The sequence below is a fragment of the Gadus morhua genome, chromosome 5 (assembly GCF_902167405.1).
Source record: "Gadus morhua chromosome 5, gadMor3.0, whole genome shotgun sequence".
Classification (NCBI taxonomy): domain Eukaryota; kingdom Metazoa; phylum Chordata; class Actinopteri; order Gadiformes; family Gadidae; genus Gadus; species Gadus morhua.
Window position 1 is genome coordinate 19,164,772 of NC_044052.1, and position 21,355 is coordinate 19,186,126.

A 21,355-nucleotide genomic window follows, 5' to 3' on the forward strand; every position below is an offset into this window, starting at 1 on the left:
TGTAACCCCTACCTGCTCCTTAGTGACCTGTATCAGAGTAGACTGTGTAACCCCTACCTGCTCCTAGTGACCTGTATCAGAGTAGACTGTGTAACCCCAACCTGCTCCTAGTGACCTGTATCAGAGTAGACTGTCCAACCCCTACCTGCTCCTAGTGACCTGTATCAGAGTAGACTGTGTAACCCCTACCTGCTCCTAGTGACCTGTATCAGAGTAGACTGTCCAACCCCTACCTGCTCCTAGTGACCTGTATCAGATTAGACTGTCTAACCCCTACCTGCTCCTTAGTGAGCTATATTTGAGTTAACAGTCTAACCCCTACCTGCTCCTTAGTGACCTGTATCAGAGTAGACTGTCTAACCCCTACCTGCTCCTAGTGACCTGTATCAGAGTAGACTGTCTAACCCCTACCCGCTCCTCAATGACCCCTCATAGAGCTATCTGTCAGAGTGTGGCCCTGTAGACGCCTCCCCAGGGGCCTACTGCTCTAGGGGCCTTCTGCTCTAGGAGCCTGCTACTCCAGGGGCCCAGTTCTCCAGGGGCCGGCCACTCTAGGGGCCGGCCGCCCCAGGGGCCCTCTGCCCTAGTCCCCGGGACCCACACACCATGAACCAGCCAGCGTTGGCCCCGCCGTGTCTTTTGAAAAAGCCCATTGAAGTTTTATTTAGTTTCAGTCACTACAGAAGTCATTTGGTGCAACACATGCCACATGTAGAAAATAACAGAACAGAAACACACTCACTTTGTGGTTGGATTTGTCATATAAACATCGACCAGACGAGAAGGTGTTGACATGGCGGTGGGATTGGACTGGATCAATTATAGAGACGGTACCCATGGGGGGATTTGAGGGGGTGTTGGTCTCAATAAAATGTTTTCTACCGTAAATCATTCAGCATATCGCATTACCGTATAGGAACGAACGCCTAGCTAGACACCCAGTCCTTGCTTGCATAGCCTACAATCGGTATGGGGGGGGGGCTGTTGAAAGTGTTGAAATGAGGAGAGCTAGCGCAGCTAACGTTAGCAGTAGCCTACGTCGCCACGGCGGCCATGTTTAAAGTAGGGAAAGTCCTCCTTCCTCCAAGAGTCTGCACCACTGATAATCTCTGAAAAGACCTAACGGATTATAAAATGAGACAATCAATAAAAAGTTAATCTCGTTATAAAGTTATTTTTTTATTCTTATTAATATTATAACTATAGGTATCGGAATGCAGTGTGTCCAGTAAACATACTTTGAAACAGGCTTTGAACTTTCGTCGCCTCTCCCCCCCCTTGTGGAGAACGTGCTTGCGTAGCTTCGAGGTTCAAAGCCCTAAAGATTGTAAATCGTTTTTGTAGTGCTCTTTTTGTATATTTTATTTCTGTAAACATATTGATATGTCCTCTGTAAAGTTACTAGAGTTGAAATCATGTGACGTGGCTGCGGCGGTGGTTGGGGAGAGGGGAGATAGTCCAACTACGTTCAGGTTGTAAATGTGGGTAATGCGTAATGTGTCTAATGATGTTAGACGCCATTTTGTCTCTCGTCGCTGTTCGACGGCGGACGGCGTCGACCACAACATGGACGCCGCGGTTTATCGCTTAGTCACCAACGCAAATCATAACTGAATCCAAGCCAAGGGGTGGGAACCACACACACAATGTGACTCCTCCGTTGTCCTTCAAAGTAAAACACAAACCATGAAGAGAAAAGCAACAACTCAAGAGGCACAGGTGCGTGTGCGATGGGGTGAGAAGGGGACCATCGTCCGGTATCAGGTGACGTAATGTACTTATTTACCACACACTGTACATCCCATGCAACAATACTAAACAAATTCTGTAGGGACACTCGTTTTTATACCCACCTAAGGATGCAAAAGGTAAGAGATTATATATATTCATATATATATATATATATATATTATCAATATTTTTCTGACACATAATAACTGCATGCAAAGAACTGACACTCCCCAATGTGTGTGTGTTTGTTTATGTGCGTGTGTGTGTGTGTATGTATGTGTGTGTGCGTGTGTGTGTGTATGTGTGTGTGCGTGTGTGTGTGTGTGTGTGTGTGTGTTGTGATCCTCCCGTCCGAGGTCTGAACAGTAGACAGTTACAATTATCATAGGAGTTATTGTCTTGGTACTATTTATATAAAGCATACATTAGCTTCAGCAGTGACCACCGGCTGGTTTGAAGGCGGAGCGTTGGGGTGGGTGGTGCGTTGGGGTGGGTGGGGTGTGATGGAGGTGTCCTAGAAATACGTCGGGGGACATAATTCATAAATGCAGTGCTCCACTGATTTACAAGCTACGAGGTGAAGGGGGGGATGTATAGGTGCGTGTGTGTGTGTGTGTGTGTGTGTGTGTGTGTGTGTGTGTGTGTGTGTGTGTGTTTGTGTGTGTGGGAGGGGAGGGCGGGGGGGGGGGGGGCGGGACAGGTTACAGTGCACAACTCACATGTTTTTTTTTGTTGGTGTGTCTGATATAGAAACGTATGATATCGTTGAGCTATAAGAGAGATGATTCAGCCTTTTACATTCTCATGCATACGACCACAAGAAGCGAGTCCATTGAAAAAATAGTCCAAGCATTATTTTTTTTTGTCGTTTTTTGTTCGTTATTTTCCTGTGGAAATGGCAGAGAATCTAACATCAAATCGTGAGCTGCTGCTGCTGCTGTCCGGAGAGAGTGAGAGTGAGAGTGGAAGAGAGTGTGAGTGTGAGTGCGTACGTGTGAGTGCTTGTTTGTGTGCTTGTATGCGTGTGTGTGTGTGTGTGTGTGTGTGTATGTGTGTGTGTGTGTGTTTGTGTGTGTGCGTGCGAGAGGAAACAGACTGGACACGGTGGACGGGGGCGTTTTGATGGGGGCGGGGCGGGGGTGTGTGGTGGGGGGGGGGGGGGGGGGGGGGGGGGGGGCCCTCACTTCTGCATGTCGCACTGCAGGAGCAGAACGATGGAGGGGTCGCTCTTGGCCGCCTCCTTAAACTCGTCCAAAGAGATCTGGTCGTCGTTGTTCTTGTCCATCTTGGAGAAGATGCGGTCCACGCGCTGCTCCGGCGTCAGGCCGTCCTCGTTCATCTTCATCATGATCACCGTGCCCACCATCTTGTAGATGGCCTGCGGGGAACATCATGGGATGCAATGAGAGAGACTCACTCACAGGACGCTGGCCGTCGGCGGGGATTGTGCCGTGTGTGCGTGCGCTACATGCAGGCCGGTCATGCCAGCTTGGAATCCTGTGTGTTCTAAGAACGGTTCTTTATTATGGGATGTAGTAGGATTGGGATCGATGCACACTCCCTTTTTTTTTAACCCCTCAAAACCCACCTCCTTAAGATCGCTCTCACCTCATCCCCTCCTTCCCTGCCCTCCCCTGCTTCCTCTTTTATCGTTTGACTTACAGATGTTCTTATTAAATATTAAAAATACAATTGATTTTGGGTTCACCCTGTAAACCGGCTTTGATTATTTAAAAAAGCGCTATATAAATCAATTGTATATTATTATTATTATTATTGCTCTTGATGAATAAACGCAGCGAGGATGATTCATTTTGTATCAAACAGGCCAATTAATCATTCATATGTGTGTTACATCCTACATCACCTCAAAAGTGTCATCATTTAGCTTATTAGTTGTTTATTAGTCCCTCTTCACTGTCTCTCCTCACTGTCTCTCAACTGTCTCTCCTCACTATCTCTCAACTGTCTCTCCTCACTGTCTCCTCCTCACTTTCTCTCCTCACTGTCTCTCCTAACTGTCCCTCCTCCTCCTCCTCCTCCTCCTCCTCACTGTCTCTCCTAACTGTCCCTACTCCTCCTCCTCACTGTCTCTTCTCACTGTCTCTCCACACTGTCTCCTCCTCACTGTTTCCTCCTCACTGTCTCTCCTCACTGTCTCCTCCTCACTGTCTCTCCTCACTGTCTCTCCTCACTGTCTCCTCCTCACTGTCTCCTCCTCACTGTCTTTCCACCCTGTCTCCTCCTCACTGTCTCTCCTCACTGTCTCCTCCTCACTGTCTCTCCTCACTGTCTCCTCCTCACTGTCTCCTCCTCACTGTCTCTCCTCACTGTCTCCTCCTCACTGTCTCCTCCTCACTGTCTCTCCTCACTGTCTCCTCCTCACTGTCTCTCCTCACTGTCTCTCCTCACTGTCTCCTCCTCACTGTCTCCTCCTCACCGTCCCTCCTCCCCTCCTAACTGTCCCCTTCTCTCCTCCTCACTGTCTCTCCTCACTGTCTCCTCCTCACTGTCTCCTCCTCACTGTCCCTCCTCACTGTCTCTCCTCACTGTCCCTCCGCCCCTCCTCACTGTCCCTCCTCACTGTCCCTCCTCCTCTCCTCACTGTCCCCTTCTCTCCTCACTCTCCCTCCTCACTGTCCCTCCTCCTCTCCTCACTGTCTCCTACCCTCCTCACTGTCCCCTTCTCTCCTAACTGCCCCTCCGGGACACAGAGGTCCCTCGCGGACTTTTATTTTGAAGTAAGGGAAGAACTAGGGGAACGCGGACGGAGATGTGGTTGGCCAGTTCGCTCTCTCTCGCTCTGTCGCTAACCCTACACTAAGGAGACAACGTCAGAATAAAAGTCTTGATCCTTGAGAGGGCCGTTAGTGGTAAAGTTACCTCGATGATCTCCAGCATCTCCACCCGGGTGATCTTGCCGTCCCCGTCCAGGTCGTACATGTTGAAGGCCCAGTTGAGCTTCTGCTCGAAGCTGCCCCGGGACGTGATGGACAGTGCGCAGATGAACTCTCGGAAGTCGATGGTGCCGTCGCTGTTCTTGTCGAAGGTCCTGAAGGCGTGTTGGGCAAATTTGGAGGCGTCGCCGTACGGGAAGAACTAGGGAACGAGGGGGGGGGGGAGGAAGAGAGAGAAGGTTGGCCGCTTGGCTCTCGATTCGAAAGGTGTGGGGTTGCCCCTACAGCAAGGACACAACTTCAAAATAAAAGTCCAGATTCTTCAGATGGCTGTTAGTTGCTGGCTATAGGAGTGATGACCTTTCAGTTCACCAACATACTTTTAAGTAGCTTTGGATAAAAGCGTCTGCTAAATGTCCTAAATGTAAATGTAAATGAAAGACCTCTATTTCAGGGATGTTTTGATTAAAAGGGAAAATATAAGAAATATAAAAAAAATTGGTGATTTAGTTTTCTCTGCAGTAGAGCTCCTTTACAGACCAATAATTAATAAAACCACAAGGGACCCGATCCAACGGCAGGTTATGCAATAATCAGCCACTGCAACACACCTATTTGGCCAGAGGGGGCGCTGTTTCCTAGAGTTTTCCTCGTAAACGTTCGGTCACTCTTTAAAGCACGCACGCACGCACGCACGCACACACGCACACACATACACACACACACACACACACAAACAAACACGAATACACACACCACACACACACGAATACACACACGCACACACACACGCACACGCACACGCACACGCACACGCACACACACACACACACACACACCTTGACGTAGAGCTGCTGGAACTCGTCCAGGTTGAGGCGGCCGCTGGGGCAGTCCTTCAGAAAGCCTTTGTACCACTGCTTCAGCTCGTGCTCGTTGAACTCTGTGTTCTTCACCAGGTCCTCCATGACCTCCGGGGTCAGCTTGCTGTTCTGTTTGCCCATGGTGCTCCTCCTATGGCAGGTAGGGGGGGGGGGGGGGGGGAGGACACAGGGGATGAGGCGCGTGGATGAGGCCCACTGAGGCCCCCGTGTTATCAGCGGGGACGGGTGCCGGCGGAGGTCTGTGTCAGTGCTCATGACACGCCCCGCCTGTTTGGGATCTCTACGGCTCTGCTGGGGCCAGTCCCTGAACCGATGACACACTTACACGCACACGCACACACGAACGCATGCAGACACTCGCACACACACACACACACACGCCAATGGACACGCACACACAGACATGCCTGCCTGCACGCACCACACACACACACACACACAACACACACACACACACTCGCTTTGGCACATGCACGTAGGCATGCATGCACGCACACACAACACACACACGCATGCTTTGGCACACGCATGCAGGCACACACACAACACACACATAGACACACACATGCGTAGGCACATGGCACATATGCGCAGGCATGCACGCACACACAAACGCATGGACACACAACATACACACACACGCACACGTAGGCCCCCGCGCTCAGGCATACACACACTCAAAAACGCACGCACAGTCAACCATGCACACACACACACACACACACAAACGCATGGACACACAACATACACACACACACACGCACACGTAGGCACCCTCACTCAGGCATACACACACTCAAAAACGCACGCACGGTCAACCATGCACACACACACACACACACACACACACACACACACACACACACACACACACACACACACACACACACACACACACACACACACACACACACACGCTGGAGCGAGGCCATCAGCGTTGTCGTGCAGAAGCCGTCAGAGGTCAGAGGTTTCGATCAGTCCTATCCGGTTTCCATGGCCGGCCTCTGTCCCGTAAACCTCTCTCCGTAGTGACAACAACCGCCCTGCCCCGCCACTGTGCTACACAACGCAGCCGGGCCGCCTCACACGGGGGGGGGGGGGATCAATACGGCTGATGAACGGGGGGTGAGAGGGTGAGAGGGTGAACATTGACGTCCCGGGCTTGAGGGAGCCGCCCCGGATGGATTCATTGTTTGGCCACAAAAAGACGAATCGAAACCACACAGGCCGACACGGACACCGACGTAGAGGCCGAGATGAGTGGGTTGTTGTTATGTTTCATTAACACAGACCACACGCACACGCACGCACACACACACGCACACACGCACACACACACACACCTCTATAAGCATCCCGGCTCCTCGTCCAGTGCGGGATGGCACCCAGCAGCCCCCCTTCACGGTGGACGCTTGCACGCTTGCGGCGAGCGACAGAACACGGTTTCCCTGTGTGTGTTGTCCGCGGTGCATAATGCATCAAAATGAGACCCCCAACAGGGCCGGGCGAACCCCTCATTCTGGTGGGGTTTTTTTTAAGACGGAGAGAACGTCTAGGGGGACCAGAGAAGACATGATGAGGCAATGGTCTGAGGGGTGTGCGCAGCAGAACAGAGCTGCTGAGACCAGACGCCTCGACTACACTGCATTGGTTTGGGGCCTTTTGGGTGAAAAAACTGCACAGAAACGCGTGATGCTGCGTCCAAAATCAGCGCAACGCACAGCCTGCCTCCTGCTGCCCCTGTGAACACCCGGGACACATGTTGTGCGTTTATAACCCGGCCAGAGTAACGATTAGCAGCCTATTGCCCTCATTAGGGAATGGATGCAGCTGCTCCTGTCCACCAGAGTCTGCGTTGGATGACCTTGAGGACAAATGTTTAGCAGGAAGATTATAAAAACAAAGCGCTCACCTGCCGAGAGGAACAGCCATTAACGAACTGTCTCGGCAGAGAGGCTTATGGTTTGGGCAGGGTGTTTGGCTCTTGGTCGTTCATATCGTCGTAATAGCCTACCGTACGAGCCAAGGCGATGACGGATTGATCAAATATTCTGTCAAATAGAAATCGTAGCTATTTCTTCTTGGACGCTGTGTGAAATGACATGTTGGGGGGTGCCACCGAAGCCCCCCGTCTCGGTGGACGCTATACTGCATTCCGATGGAAACGACGCAGTGAGACGTTTTTTTTTTACGCTATTAGACCCTCTCACCCTGTTCCCAGTTACATCTTTCCAAGCGCAATGGGGGAAAAAACGCGTCAAAATGCGTTGCCATTTGGCCTATTTTTTTTTTCAAACACCAAACCGTTCCATCTGTAGCACCCCCACGTCGCGGTGGAAAACCACCCAAAAGACGTCCCAGCGTATGATTTCGACGGCGTATTGTCACGTCTCTGTAACATCCCTCCTGGTTATTGCGTAAAAATGAAATGTTTTCGTGTTAAGGGATGCGCAGGTACCCGGGTATCCTCCAGATAGCATGCCAACCCTCACCACTGTCGTTTATTCCCAGACAACGTTATACAACCTGATGGGCTACATTAACGCCAGCCGTCTGAATGCGGATTTTTAACATTTTCCCAAACGGGTTGCATTCCGTTGCGTCCATAATAGATGAGGACTCACCTTAGGATGGATCTAGTGGTTCTAAGGACTCACCTTAGGATGGATCCAGTGATTCTATGGCTGCAAATCGGCGCTCGCTCGTGCGGTAGTACGATGCCCCCCTCTCCTCGATCAACGCGACGGTCTAAATGGGATTAGATTATTATTATTCGGACACACTTGGCTTTCTTTAATCCCGAAAAAAAAAACGGGCTGGAATTCGGAAGACGACACTATGGGCCGATGATGCAGGAGACAGCAGCCGGGACCGATCCCACGCGAGTCTTGGGTTGTTGCGCGATGCGAATTGAGGCGCTCGGCGTCACCCGCGTGCATCAGAGGAGGCTGCGCTCCTCTTCCTCCCGTTCTGCGTGCAGTGCCTCTGCTCGTCACGAGGGATGCAGGGAGCCCAACTCTTGTCTCTGAAACCCAAAACTGTTTGATTACGACGAAGACCAAAGGACTGCGCTTATGTAGGATTGGCCCGTGTGTGCCCAAGAACCGGGTGTGACCAGGCTTCGTTTTTTTTTTTTTATTGGTTATGTCTCTGAATTCGATGAGTTCAAACCGACGCAGAAGACATATAGGACTAGTTCGGCACGGTTTCTCATGGCGTGGCACCGAAAATATGGCATTTTCAAGCCATTTTCCGTGTTGGTTCATGGACCTTTTGGCTCAATAAGAGACATACGTCACGTGTTTTTTCCGCCTCATTTATTTGACCCAGTTATGGTTGTGCCAGGGACTAGCATACTGTTTTAAGAATCAATATGGATCGATAAAGAACCGAGGTCCGTCAGATCCCTTCTCGTCAAACACTAGCATCATCCAATACATTATCTTTACCTGCCTCTCACGACCAGAATGCGTCTACACAAGGGCCTTTATAAAGCTGCAACTTGAAACCAATTCATGATTTGAGGAAATATCTTGTCCGTGGCACAATAATGAATGATGACTGGATTTGGTTAATTGAATACACACATACAGTACAGTGGATTTTATTTACATCTCACAAACACAAAAGCATACAGTTTAGATACAGCGATAACTTTAGCACCAGTAGAGCTATCGGATTCTTAATGTTTTTTCAAAATAAAAGACCTAAGCTTGATCTCACTATATAGGCCTGGCTAACATTGACTTTAATACAGCAGCATTCACTTACAAAGGTCAGTGGATTACAAAAGGATGTATGGTGCTGTACGCCGGAAATGTTATGCATAAGCAGTGAAGGACATCTGTATTGGCCATTTGTGTTTTTTCTCGGTGTAAAATCGGTGTTGCTGGGGCCTCTGTGGGCCTGCATCTCAGTTGAAACACTGATGCTTGTTAAAAACCTAAAAAAAGACACGTAACCAAAACCATTAGATGGGCTGGTGGAGTAGCCGATACACAAAGAGGCTATCATAAAAAGGACGTTGCATATTGACCATATACATAATGACACAATTGCATCTCAATGCATCCCCCCCCCCCCCCCCATCAAGAGAGACTCTGACCCTCTATGTAGTATATGTACACACTATCTGTACGTTCTGATCTTAGATTATATTTTTTTATGTTTGAAATGATAGTCAAACTAATTAGAATACATTTAAAAAATGCACCATTCACTTTTTTTGTTTCGGATTTTTTACAATAAATAGTAATGTGAGGAAATAAGTCAGTATAAAAAATGAAACAATCCTAAAGTCTCTTATAGGTCGGTTAACTTTATGCCTTTATACTGTTTTTGAATCATAATAAGATAAATAGATAAATTAACACGCTGGGCCATTCAGTCCAACATGAGTCAAATAAACTCCTTTGTGATTCCACAGCTGATGAATCTTTGTTAACGCGTGTATACATATCTATATCTATATATGCATATAGATACATGGATGGTTGTACTGTATGCACTGCTGCATAACGTGTGCGGAACAAACCACAGCATTAACACCAGTGTTGAGGTGGAGGCTCCACCCTGATGGCGGTGGACGTTCTCCTCCACCCTTGCCCCGGTCGTCCTCTCCGCCCGTGCCCCGGTGGCCCTCTCCGCCCCTCGTGTCCGTGGCCGCTGATTGCTCCTGCGTACTGACAACACTTCAATCAAACCCCGGCGTGCCGAAAAGAATACAAAAAGATTGAAAAAAAGATGGTCTAAAAAAACGACAGTGACCAGGGAAACTCGACGGTGGGCGATTACGTGACCATGCAGATCGGGACAGGGACGGGGGATGGGGGACGGGGGTAGGGGCGTGGCAAGGTCGTGGCAGGGGGCGTGGCACCTCTAGAGCTTGGTCTGCTTTAGTTTGTCGATGTGGTAGCACAGTTTGAGGGCGGGGCCCAGCTTCAGACCCAGGTACTTCATGATCATGTCGCTCTTCAGCAGGAGCAGGGCGTTCCCGTCGATCTCCTGGGGAGAGGAGGCACACAGCAGGAGGGGGAGGAGGAGGAGGAGGAGGGGGGAGACACACAGCAGGAGGGGGAGGAGGAGGAGGAGGGGGGGAGACACAGGCATGAGGAGGAGGAGGAGGGGGGGAAACAGGCATGAGAAGGAGGAGGAGGGAGGAGACACACAGCATGAGGAGGAGAAGGAGGGGGAAGACACAGTCATGACGAGGAGGGGGGAGACACAGCATGAGGAGGAGGAGGAGGAGGAGGAGGAGGAGGAGGAGGAGGAGGAGGAGACACAGTCATGACGAGGAGGGAGGAGACACAGGCATAGGAGGGAGGAGACACAAGCAGGAGGAGGAGGAGGGGGGGGGGAACACAGCATGAGGAGGAGGAGGAGGAAGGGGGAGACACAGGCATGAGGAGGAGGAGACACACGCATCAGATGTCAGAACAATCAACCTCACTGCGTGTTGAATAAACAGAAACCAGTAAGAGATCAGTGTCCCTACATCATGAGTTGTTATGGTGAGACCTTCCTGTCCATCGCTAATGAACGTCGCACCCACACGGCCAGGGTTCCTCACATCCCGCCCCCTTAATTGTTTTCGGAATCCTGCCCACTTACTCCCGGCGATGTCTCCGTCTCGACTATGTTTTGGGATTGTTTGCTTCGATCGTCAATTGATTTCCCGCTGTCCCCACCGATCTGCTAGTAAAGGGCTCGTTCCACGCATAAGGGTCGACGAGAGGTTTCTGTTGGTCGCTATACATTGGTTGTATGGTGGGGGGTCTGGGGTTCAACTCCCACTGTAGGGTTAGAGTACAGTAACCGTGACGACGACGGGGTAGGCGTACGTGTTTCCTGAAGAGGTCCGCGTGGGGCCCCAGCGCGTGGGGGTCCGCCTCCCGGATGAACCACACCACGTCCTCCACGGACCAGGACGACGGGTCCTTCTGGGGCGGGCCCTTAGTGTCCTGGGGCTCCTGGGGCCCCCCGTAGGCTAGAGAGAGAGAGAGTGAGAGACAGGGACAGACAGGTGTGTGGGAGGGGGAGAGAGAGAGGTAGAGAGAGACAGACGTGTGTGTGTGTGTGTGTGTGTGTGTGTGTGTGTGTGTGTGTGTGAGAGAGTGAGAGAGAGGTAGAGAGAGAGTGATTCAATTGATTGTTGGTCTGACAGGAAATGTTTGTTTTGTTATTTATTAGATGAAAGGAAGCTAAGCCTTTCCTTCAGAAATGCAGATTTGCTGAATTAATCCACGATTAACATAACTAATTCATAAATCTCTTTACACATTAATTGTTTGCATTTAAAAACCCTTTGGCAGAGCATGATCGAAGGCATTGTGGAAGCTCTAATCAAGTGAAGTTGAAAAGTGACGTTTTGTGACAGGAATCAGTTTAATGCTTGGATGAATTCCACAATTTTTCAGCTTTTTTATTAGGTCAGAGTCAGAGGGAGAGATTTTAAGTGATTGAGGCGATAAAATATTTTTTCCCAATCATAAATTATGATTTATTTGAAGGCTCCCCAATTGATCTGAAATTCTTACATCTGAGAAGAACTCTGCCTCATTTATAACCTCTCACCTTCCCTGTCTCATCCTGCAGTATCCAGGAACCACAGAACCCTGTGAACCCAAACCTGTCTTGGTCATGTCCAGAAGGCAGGCTCACTCAGTGTTTAGGTGGGCCTCCTATCGTACCGATCTTGTTTTTCCCTTCTTTACGGCACCAACCCACACCATGGTTACACACAATGTGTGTGTGTGTGTGTGTGTGTTCAAGCACACAATGGTAAATCCTGTCGTCTTTCTTTTCTGCTTTTATGACAATTATCGGAAAATAGTTACTTTATCTTTAACGCACAAAATCTCCCGTCGATCGTGGCTGAGAATGAGCACATGAAAGGTAAGTATATGAAAGCATGAATGCATGAAGGACGAGCACGTTAAAGGTGAGCACATGACAGGTGATATAACTACTTCTGCGTTTGGTTGCTCTGCTACGGAGTTACTGGGAATCATCACCCCTCCCTGTGCACACATCTCACCTGCCGGCTGGTGTAGAGTATTTTTAGGAACAATATCCTAAATCTACGTCAACTCACGGGTGTTACGGGCGGTCCTCCCGGAGAACAGAAAGTCTTTGTGAACAACCACCCCCAACTCCCAAAACATCCATGAACTCGGATTCATCAGTCCCTCCAGAAAAACGCGATTATGCGATCGCATAATTCAACGCATAATCAGCGAAAGTCTGCATATTCATGCAGGGGCCGCATTTTTTCAAATATGCTGCACTTTCACTGCATAAATTGCAGATTTCCGCGCAAAATATGCGGGGCTTGCGTGATTTCGTAATCCCTGCATTTTCGTTGCAATAAAGTCACATAAACCGTAGCAGAAAGTTGAAAAATGTTGCGTTTACTTCACACAAGAGCAGGCATTTCCCCCTGTTGCCATGGGAAAGTTATGAAGTGACGTAATTACGTGACGTGAACGTCATCGAAAAGCTGCATTTTTCGCAAGTTCCCGCAATTTTTGCAAGTTCCCGCAATTTAATTTTCCACGTGCCGCATAATCAAGGATTCTGGCCGCAACAATCACAAAAAAACGCCACATTTTTCTGGATGGTCTGATTCATTTGTCCTGTAGAACTTCTTTGCAGTACTGCCGGGGCGGCATGTGGCTCAGGGGGTACAGCGGGTTGGCTGGGAACTATGGAGTCAGAACAGTCTCATTATTAATGAATGCACAGAGAAGGATTCACAAATGTATTTTGTGATTTATACATAAATTACTCTCTTCTCACAAATACATTTCAATGCACACACAAATGGATATCGGCATGTATATGTAAAATAAATCCATAAACAAAAATAAGTTTCACAAACATATTTCTGATCCACACACAAATATGTCTTGTTTTAAATAAAGGTAATATAAATCCATAAATATATTAATTTAAAAAAGATTTGCAATTTTCATCAAAAATGTATTTGGATGTTGTTACATTTATGTACAAACTGTTAAACTTGAATTTACAAGACGCTTTTCATTTGTGAGCTTGTTTGCATTTGTGTGTGAAACTGTCTGCATTTATGTGTGGATTTTTGAGACTCTCCTGACGTCGCTAGATTCACAAATGCATTTTTTTCAACAAGGAACTCTCTGTAGCCAATCAGATGCCTCCCTCGTTTTCAGCCAATCACATAGCTGCAGTTCCGACCTCTGAGTCCAGCCTCCAAGCCTCCCGGTTCTCTGTCAAATGTCTACTCTATCGGAAAGAACATGGTTTTTTGAATGATCGTACATAACAATCTCTAGGTGGTGAAGAAGTGAATGCTGCGTCACGACACTTTTTCCATCTAATTTCGACTGGGTTTTGGGATTATCGGTGCCGTTAAAGTAGTAAACGGCACCGACGTAAAAACCCAGTCACAGCAGTCATGTGGTTGACTGAAAACGAGGGAGGCATCTGATTGGCTACAGAGACTTCCTTGTTGAAAAAAATGCATTTGTGAATCTAGCGACGTCAGGAGAGTCTCAAAAATCCACACATAAATACAGACCAGTTCCCACACAAATGCAAGTAAGTTCACAAATGAAAAACGTCTTGTAAATACAAGTTTAACAGTTTGTATATAAATGTTACAACATCCAAATACATTGTGATGAAAATTGCAAGTATTTTTTTAATTAATATATTTATGGATTTATATTACATTTATTTAAAACAAGGTACATTTGTGTGTGGATTAGAAATGTGTTTGTGAAACTTATTTTTGTTTATGGATTTATTTTACATTTATACATACCGATATCCATTTATGTGTGCATTGAAATGTATTTGTGGGAAGAGAGTAATTTATATATAAATCACAAAATACATTTGTGAATCCTTCTCTGTGCATTCATTATTAATGAGACTGTACTGACCCCATAGGGAACCGGAAAGTTGCTCGTTCGATCCCAGGCCCCTCCTAGAGGGTCGAGGTGTCCCTGAGCAAGGCACCTCACCTGGCCGTCCCCGGCGAGCTGGCTTGCCGCCCTGCATGGTTTACTCCGCCGTAGGTGTGTGCATGTGTGGGAATGTTCGGCAATGTTGTAAATCGCTTTGAGTGGCCACTGGTAAGAAAAGCGCCGCATAAATGCAGTCCAAGCAGAGGACAGGTGAGAGGCTCACCTGTCCTCTGCTTCTCCTGGAGGGTGGCGGGTGGGGGTCCTGGAGGATGGAGGGCTGAGTGCGGAAGGTGGAGGGTCTCACCTGTCCGGTTGTTCTCCTGGAAGGAGGAGGGGCTGCTGGCCGACTGCCGCGCGCCGCCGGGGAACTGCTGTGATGGGCCACGGAAGCCGTAGGAGGACTTTGGCGAGTAGGAGGAGCTTATGGAGTTGAAGGCGGAGTCCCCGGGGTCCACAGAGTAGCGCTTGGCCTCGGACTGGTCCATGTGGTACTCATCCGTCATGGAGGTTTCTGCCGGGAGAAAGGCGTGGATGGATGGATGGATGGGTGGATCCATCCTCTCCATCTCTCTATCCATCTATCCATCTGTCTGTTCTCTCTATCCATCTCTTTCTCAATCTCTCTATCCATCTCTCCATCTCTCCACCTCTATCAATCTCTCTAATCCCTCCATTACTAGCCATCCCTCCATGTCTCTATCCATCTCTCTAACTCTCGATGTCAGTCCCTAGGTCTGGTGGGGGGGGGGGGGGGGTGGAGGGCTAGGTAGGTCTCTAGGTCTGAGGGGTTTAGGTCTCTAGCCCGATGGGTGGGCTTTAGGTAGGGCTCTAGGTCCCTAGGTCTGATGGGTGAAGGTCTCTAGGTCTGATGGGTTTAGGTCTCTAGGTCTGATGGGTTTAGGTCTCTAGGTCCCTAGGTCTGATGGGTGAAGGTCTCTAGGTCTGATGGGTTTAGGTTTCTAGGTCCCTAGGTCTGATGGGTGAAGGTCTCTAGGTCTGATGGGTTTAGGTTTCTAGGTCCCTAGGTCTGATGGGTGAAGGTCTCTAGGTCTCTAGGTCTGATGGGTTTAGGTTTCTAGGTCCCTAGGTCTGATGGGTGAAGGTCTCTAGTGCCGCGTTTCCACTTCAGGGTGCGGAACGGATCGGATCGTAAAGGTGCGGTAGCGAGGGGACGGTATAGCCCAGCTCAGTTCCGAGGTCGCGTTTCCACTGCCGACAGTACCCTTTGTGGTAGGCCGGATGTCGATCGCCGCGGCAGCTACGTATACGTCTCCACCTCCTTGTTCGCCCAAGCAAGCGTTTTACGCGACATCTTAATTGTAAAGAATAATACCTCGAGGCTACTGTTTGTTTGTTTTTATCCCCGCGTCACCCGGAAGTGATGAATCTGTCGACCAATCAACGGAGGGGGTGTGTAGCTAGAATTTCCCGGGACCCTTTCAGGCGTCTCGTCTCGTTTTCGGTACCCCATTGGAGGAGTCCCGAGAACGAGGCCGGAACGGGTACGGCAAAGTCCGGGTCATGCCCACTTTTGGCGGTGGGAACGCGACCCGATCCGCACCTTTGCGATCCGATCCGTTCCGCACCCTGCAGTGGAAACGCGCCATAAGTCTCTAGGTCTGATGGGTGAAGGTCTCTAAGTCTGATGGGTGAAGGTCTCTAGGTCCCTAGGTCTGATGGGTGAAGGCCTCTAGGTCTCTAGGTCTGATGGGTGAAGGTCTCTAGGTCCCTAGGTCTGATGGGTGAAGGCCTCTAGGTCTCTAGGTCTGATGGGTGAAGGTCTCTAGGTCTCTAGGTCTGAGGGGTTTAGGTCTCTCCTCTGGTGGGTGGGCTCTAGGTATTCTCTAGGTCTGGTGGGTGTAGGGCTCTCGGTGCAGCAGGTCTGCGTACCGTCAGAGTGGTAGGACCCCCCACTGTGCGGGCCGATGGGCTGGTCGCTGAACAGGTTCTCGCAGTGCAGGCTGCGGCAGAGCTTCTTCAGGAAGCGCAGCACGTACCCGATGCTGTTGACCACCGGCAGGCTGAGCAGGTGCTGCTTGCCGTCGAACGTGGCTGGGGACCAGAATGAGCACATGAAAGGTGGATACATGGAGGATGAGCACATAAAAGATGAATACATGAAAGATGAATACATGAAAGAAGAGAGCATGAAAGATGAGCACATGACAGATGAGCACATAAAAGACGAGCCCATGAAAGATGAGAATACATGAAAGATGAGAACATGAGAGATGAGCCCATGAAAGATGAGAATACATGAAAGATGAGAACATGAGAGATGAGCACATGAAAGATGAGCACATGAAAGATGAGCACATGAAAGATGACCTCTCCTCTCTCCTCTTGCTCCCCCTAGGTGGGGCAGGGAGAGAGGAGAGAGGGTAGAGGAGAAAGAAGAGAGGAGAGAGAAGAGAGGAGAGGGTAGAGAAGAGAGGAGAGAGAAGAGAGGAGAGGGGAGAGAGGGTAGAGGAGAGAGAAGAGAGGAGAGAGAAGAGAGGAGAGAGAAGAGAGGAGAGAGAAGAGAGGAGAGAGAAGAGAGGAGAGGGTAGAGAAGAGAGGAGAGAGAAGAGAGGAGAGAGGGTAGAGGAGAGAGAAGAGAGGAGAGAGAAGAGAGGAGAAAGAAGAGAGGAGAGAGAAGAGAGGAGAGGGTAGAGAAGAGAGGAGAGAGAAGAGAGGAGAGAGAAGAGAGGAGAGAGAAGAGAGGAGAGGGTAGAGAAGAGAGGAGAGAGGAGAGAGGAGAGGGGAGAGAAGAGAGGAGAGAGAAGAGAGGAGAGAGAAGAGAGAAGAGAGAGTAGAGGAGAGAGCAGAGAGGAGAGAGAAGAGAGGAGCAGAGAGATTGTGGAGAGGAGGGAAGAAAGGGGAGAGCGGGGGGAGAGGAGAGGAGAGAGGGGAGGCGAGAGTAGAGCAGAGGGAAGAGAGGAGAGGCGAGATGGGAGATAGGAGAGAGGAAAAAGGAGGTAGTAGAAAAGAGAGAGAGGCGAGGGGAGAGAGCAGAGCGAAGAGGAGGGGATGAGGGAGAGGGAAGAGAAGAGAGGAGAGAGAAGCCGGGATGTCACCTGAGATCTTTTCCCCCCCGTAGCCCTGGGTGAGCAGGGTGAACACGGCCTTCTGCTGGAAGGCGCTGTCGATGCAGCCCTGCACGGCCTGCTGCAGGACCACCGAGGGCCGGTCGGGCCCGAAGTGGTCTGGGAGCTGCTGCACCTTCTTCCTGTCAAGGTTGGGCCCCGTCAGGGCCTGCTTGTTGATGTAGATACACACTGGGGGGGGGGAGAGAGAGAGAGAGAGAGAGAGAGAGAGAGAGAGAGAGAGAGAGAGAGAGAGAGAGAGAGAGAGAGAGAGAGAGAGAGAGAGAGAGAGAGAGAGAGAGAGAGAGAGAGAGAGAGAGAGAGAGAGAGAGGAAAGGGGGAGGCAGGGGGCAGAGAGCAAGAGAGATGTAGAGAGGGATATAAAGAGGTGGGGGGAGAGAGAGAGAAGAGACAGAGGTAGAGAGAGGTGGGGGGAGGGAGAGAGAGAGAGATTATAAGCGAGAGTCAGAGATAGAGGGGCAGAGGTTTGGGGGACAGTTTGGAGGACGACGGTGAAGAGGAGAGAGTGAAAGAGAGAGAAGAAGAAGAGCAAGAGGGTGGAAGAGGGAGACAAAGGGAGAGAGTGAGGGAGGGATAAACCAGGAAGCAGCACGGAGCGTTTCCTTAGATGATTTATGGACGCCATTAGAGGGGATCCGGTTGCAGCCTGGACGTACTGCGGCCTACAGCCGTCTCTTGGCTTCGGTTGCTCTCCCCCTGCCTCACCTGTGATCACCTGTGGGCGGGGCTTAACGGCGTTCACCTGGAGGTGCGGCCTGTCTGTGTGACAGAGAGGGGAGCGGGGCCTATCTGCGAGACGGAGCAGCTTGCGGCCTACCAGTGATCACCTGGGCGCGAGCTACCTTGAGAGTTAGAAAAAGGCGTGGCCTGATCCGTTTATTTGGGGGTGTGACCTAGCGGTAATCAACAGGGGGTTGGACCTGCCTGATGGACAGAGGGGGGCATGGCTCACCTGGGGGCGTGGCCACACTGAAATCCCTCGAGGGTTTGGTTGTCTACCTGTGAGGCCGAGAGGGGGCGTGGCTTACCTGTGAGCACCTGGGGGCGTGGCCACACTGTAATCCCTCGAGGGTGTAGTTGTCTACCTGTGAGGCCGAGAGGGGGCGTGGCTTACCTGTGAGCACCTGGGGCGTGGCCGAGTGCGGGACGGTGGCGGCGTCCTGTGGGATGGAGCTCATGTCGGGCTCCGGCGTGCTGCTGGGCGGGGAGATGGCCAGCGGCGTCATCACCATGCGCGGCTTCAGCTGCGTCACCGCGGCAACGCCGACAACGACAAGGACGACAACAGCGGCCATGTTGGTTTGTGCGCGTGTTTGTCGGTGGCAGAGAGCGTACACCGACAGCTGGTAACGGGTCGATAACGGCCCCGAAACCTAATGGCTGTCATTAGTAGAGCTCGTTTTCGACTCCACGCTACAGATAATGAGGTCCCCCCCCCCCCCCCACGTTGATAAGTAAAGTCGTTACATTAACAGCCTCTCGTCTCGAGGCTGCTCCGTAACGACCAGGCGCGGTGTGAACTGAGAGGACGACCGCATGAGGCCAACAGAGGAGAAGCGCCCGCAGACTTTAAACGAACAAAGGTTGGAACCGGTCAGCGTTTCTCCACAACAACCGCTGAAGGGCAAACGGACAAACAGACACATTTATCAACCCAGACTACCCGCCCCCGCAGCCCACCTCCAGTACCCCACCACCCCCAGCACAAGCACCCCCCCCCCCCCCCCCCCCCCCACAGCCCAGCACCTCGAGCACCCTGCCCCACACCCAGCTCCCCCATCTCCCACCCCCCTCGAGCCCATCCCACAACCGCCCCCCCCCCCTCCCTCCACTCCCACCAAACCCCCCTCCCAGCCCCCCCCTATCCGTCCTGACCTTGAAACCCGGCTTGCGGCCCCTCTTCTTGGGCACCTTGAGAGGAGGGAGGGATTCTGGGTAGCGGCCGGGGAAGTCCATCTTGGGGGCTACGCTGCGGAGCGGGGGTCTCCCCCTCTTGCGGCCGGGGATCTTCCCCCCCGCCTGGCTGGGCAGGTAGGAGGGGGTCACGGCGGCGGACTGCATCTCCCCGTGGCTGTCGGTCTTCTGGGCAGAGGACGCCACCGCAGGGGGCACGCTCATCTGGAGCTGGGGGGTAGAGGGACACACACACACACACATATAGATACGTAAACACACACAAACACAAACACAGAGATACACACACATACACACACACACACACACACACACACACACAGACATGCAAACACATACACACAGAGCAACACACATACATACAGATACACACACACACACGCACATATACAGACAGACACAGATACATACTCATAGAGACACACACGCACACAGAACACACAGTTACACACACATGCATGGATACATACTCACACACACACACACACAAACAGATATATACGCACATACACACACAGAAACATTCGCAAACACACACACCACACACAGTCAATCAATCAAATGTATTTATATCGCTCATTTTGTGCATAACTGCAATATAAAAAGCCTAACAGGGGACACAACAGCAGAGAAAGATACAATAAAAACACACAAACACACACACACACCGTTCAATCTCAAATGGGGGCAACCCAAACACACACAAACATAAAACCCACAAAACCGTAACCATAATTCGTAATTTTGGGGGTTTGGGAGTTTCTCTCTTAAGTTTTAGCAAGTAAAACCGCTGTGGTTGAGGTGACGAGGAGCAAAGTGTGAATACATAGACGTGGCCATATGGGCTATCCTTACGTTACACTACAATATCACAGACCGCTAGACGAAATAGCAGCAATGCTCCGTCCCTCAAGCTACACAAAGGCAGCCATGCATGCTCCATCGGGCTGTCACGGGACTAATATTTACCACCGGCGCTGCCTTTACCTGCCGCCTTCTATAGGAACGGGTTCAGACCCGGAAAAACGAGGGGACCCAGAAGAGACCAGCACACCAAAACCCAGCCCCCGCTAGCCCTTGACGGGAAGACACAGAGGCTGTTTACTACACGGATGTTAGCGGCTCTGCAGCCTGACACACTGTCTGCAGACATCTCATTAGACTAATGCATTGAGTATTGGAGGAGGGGGGGAGGGGGAGGAGGAGGGGGGCTGGGTTCACCATGGCTACACGGCTATGAATTAACATTACGATGACAGCTATCGTCACTGGTCGTAAAAAAGACAACACGCCAACAAGGAACGGGACACGTGACGTGTGCACGCTGCGACGGCCGGTTCAGCAGCTGACCACCGACGACGTGAATTAAAATGATTTTACGTAGCAATGAAGCATATCCAACGTTATTGCACGATAACCGCAACCCCCCCCCTCCTGCATACACACACAAGAAACGGTAGCAAATTATGTAAACAAACCGCTTTTTTTCATACTTACCATTCAAAATGTAAGAAGGCTGGACTCGACTATGGTGTGGCTGCCGGTGGATCAGAATCTACCGTCTCTTCTTTAACCGCGCGGATCTCAAAGCAAGACGGATCCCCGGTGTGCGCCTGTCTGAGCGAGCGTGTGTGTGTATGTGCATATGTGCGCGCGACGGAGGGACGGGGGACGGGGGGACGGGGGGCTTGAGAGAGAAAGGAAGAAAGAGAGAGATGGTGGGTGAGTGAGTGAGGGAGAGAGCAAGAGAGAGAGAAATGGATGGCGGGTGAGTGAGAGAGAGAGAGAGAGAGAGAGAGAGAGAGAGAGAGAGAGAGAGAGAGAGAGAGAGAGAGAGAGAGAGAGAGAGAGAGAGAGAGAGAGAGAGAGAGAGAGAGAGAGAGAGAGAGAGAGAGAGA

General features: G+C 50.6%; 2 protein-coding genes across 6 annotated transcripts; both read right to left on the reverse strand.

The window, feature by feature from the left end:
* Window positions 1-2,892: 2,892 nt before the first annotated feature.
* vsnl1b (visinin-like 1b) lies at window positions 2,893-8,555 on the reverse strand. Its single transcript, XM_030356412.1, has 4 exons — window positions 8,167-8,555; window positions 5,468-5,639; window positions 4,615-4,830; window positions 2,893-3,109 (listed from the first exon to the last, which is right to left on the reverse strand). Exons 2-4 carry the CDS (start codon window positions 5,627-5,629, stop codon window positions 2,912-2,914), a joined length of 576 nt encoding a protein of 191 aa, XP_030212272.1. The 5' UTR covers window positions 5,630-5,639; window positions 8,167-8,555; the 3' UTR covers window positions 2,893-2,911.
* Window positions 8,556-9,097: 542 nt separating this feature from the next.
* LOC115543806 (sex comb on midleg-like protein 4) lies at window positions 9,098-21,120 on the reverse strand. Of its 5 annotated transcripts, XM_030356401.1 has the most exons (9): window positions 20,955-21,120; window positions 19,419-19,667; window positions 18,658-18,787; window positions 17,514-17,714; window positions 16,348-16,509; window positions 14,762-14,968; window positions 11,350-11,495; window positions 10,386-10,513; window positions 9,098-10,191 (listed from the first exon to the last, which is right to left on the reverse strand). In XM_030356401.1, the coding sequence occupies exons 1-8, from the start codon at window positions 20,955-20,957 to the stop codon at window positions 10,388-10,390; spliced, it is 1,224 nt and encodes a 407-aa protein (XP_030212261.1). In that variant the 5' UTR covers window positions 20,958-21,120; the 3' UTR covers window positions 9,098-10,191; window positions 10,386-10,387. The 5 variants fall into 5 exon arrangements, with proteins under 5 accessions (XP_030212261.1, XP_030212264.1, XP_030212260.1 ...); XM_030356404.1 differs by having other exon boundaries at window positions 9,098-10,513; window positions 19,455-19,667; XM_030356400.1 differs by having other exon boundaries at window positions 9,098-10,513.
* Window positions 21,121-21,355: the final 235 nt, after the last annotated feature.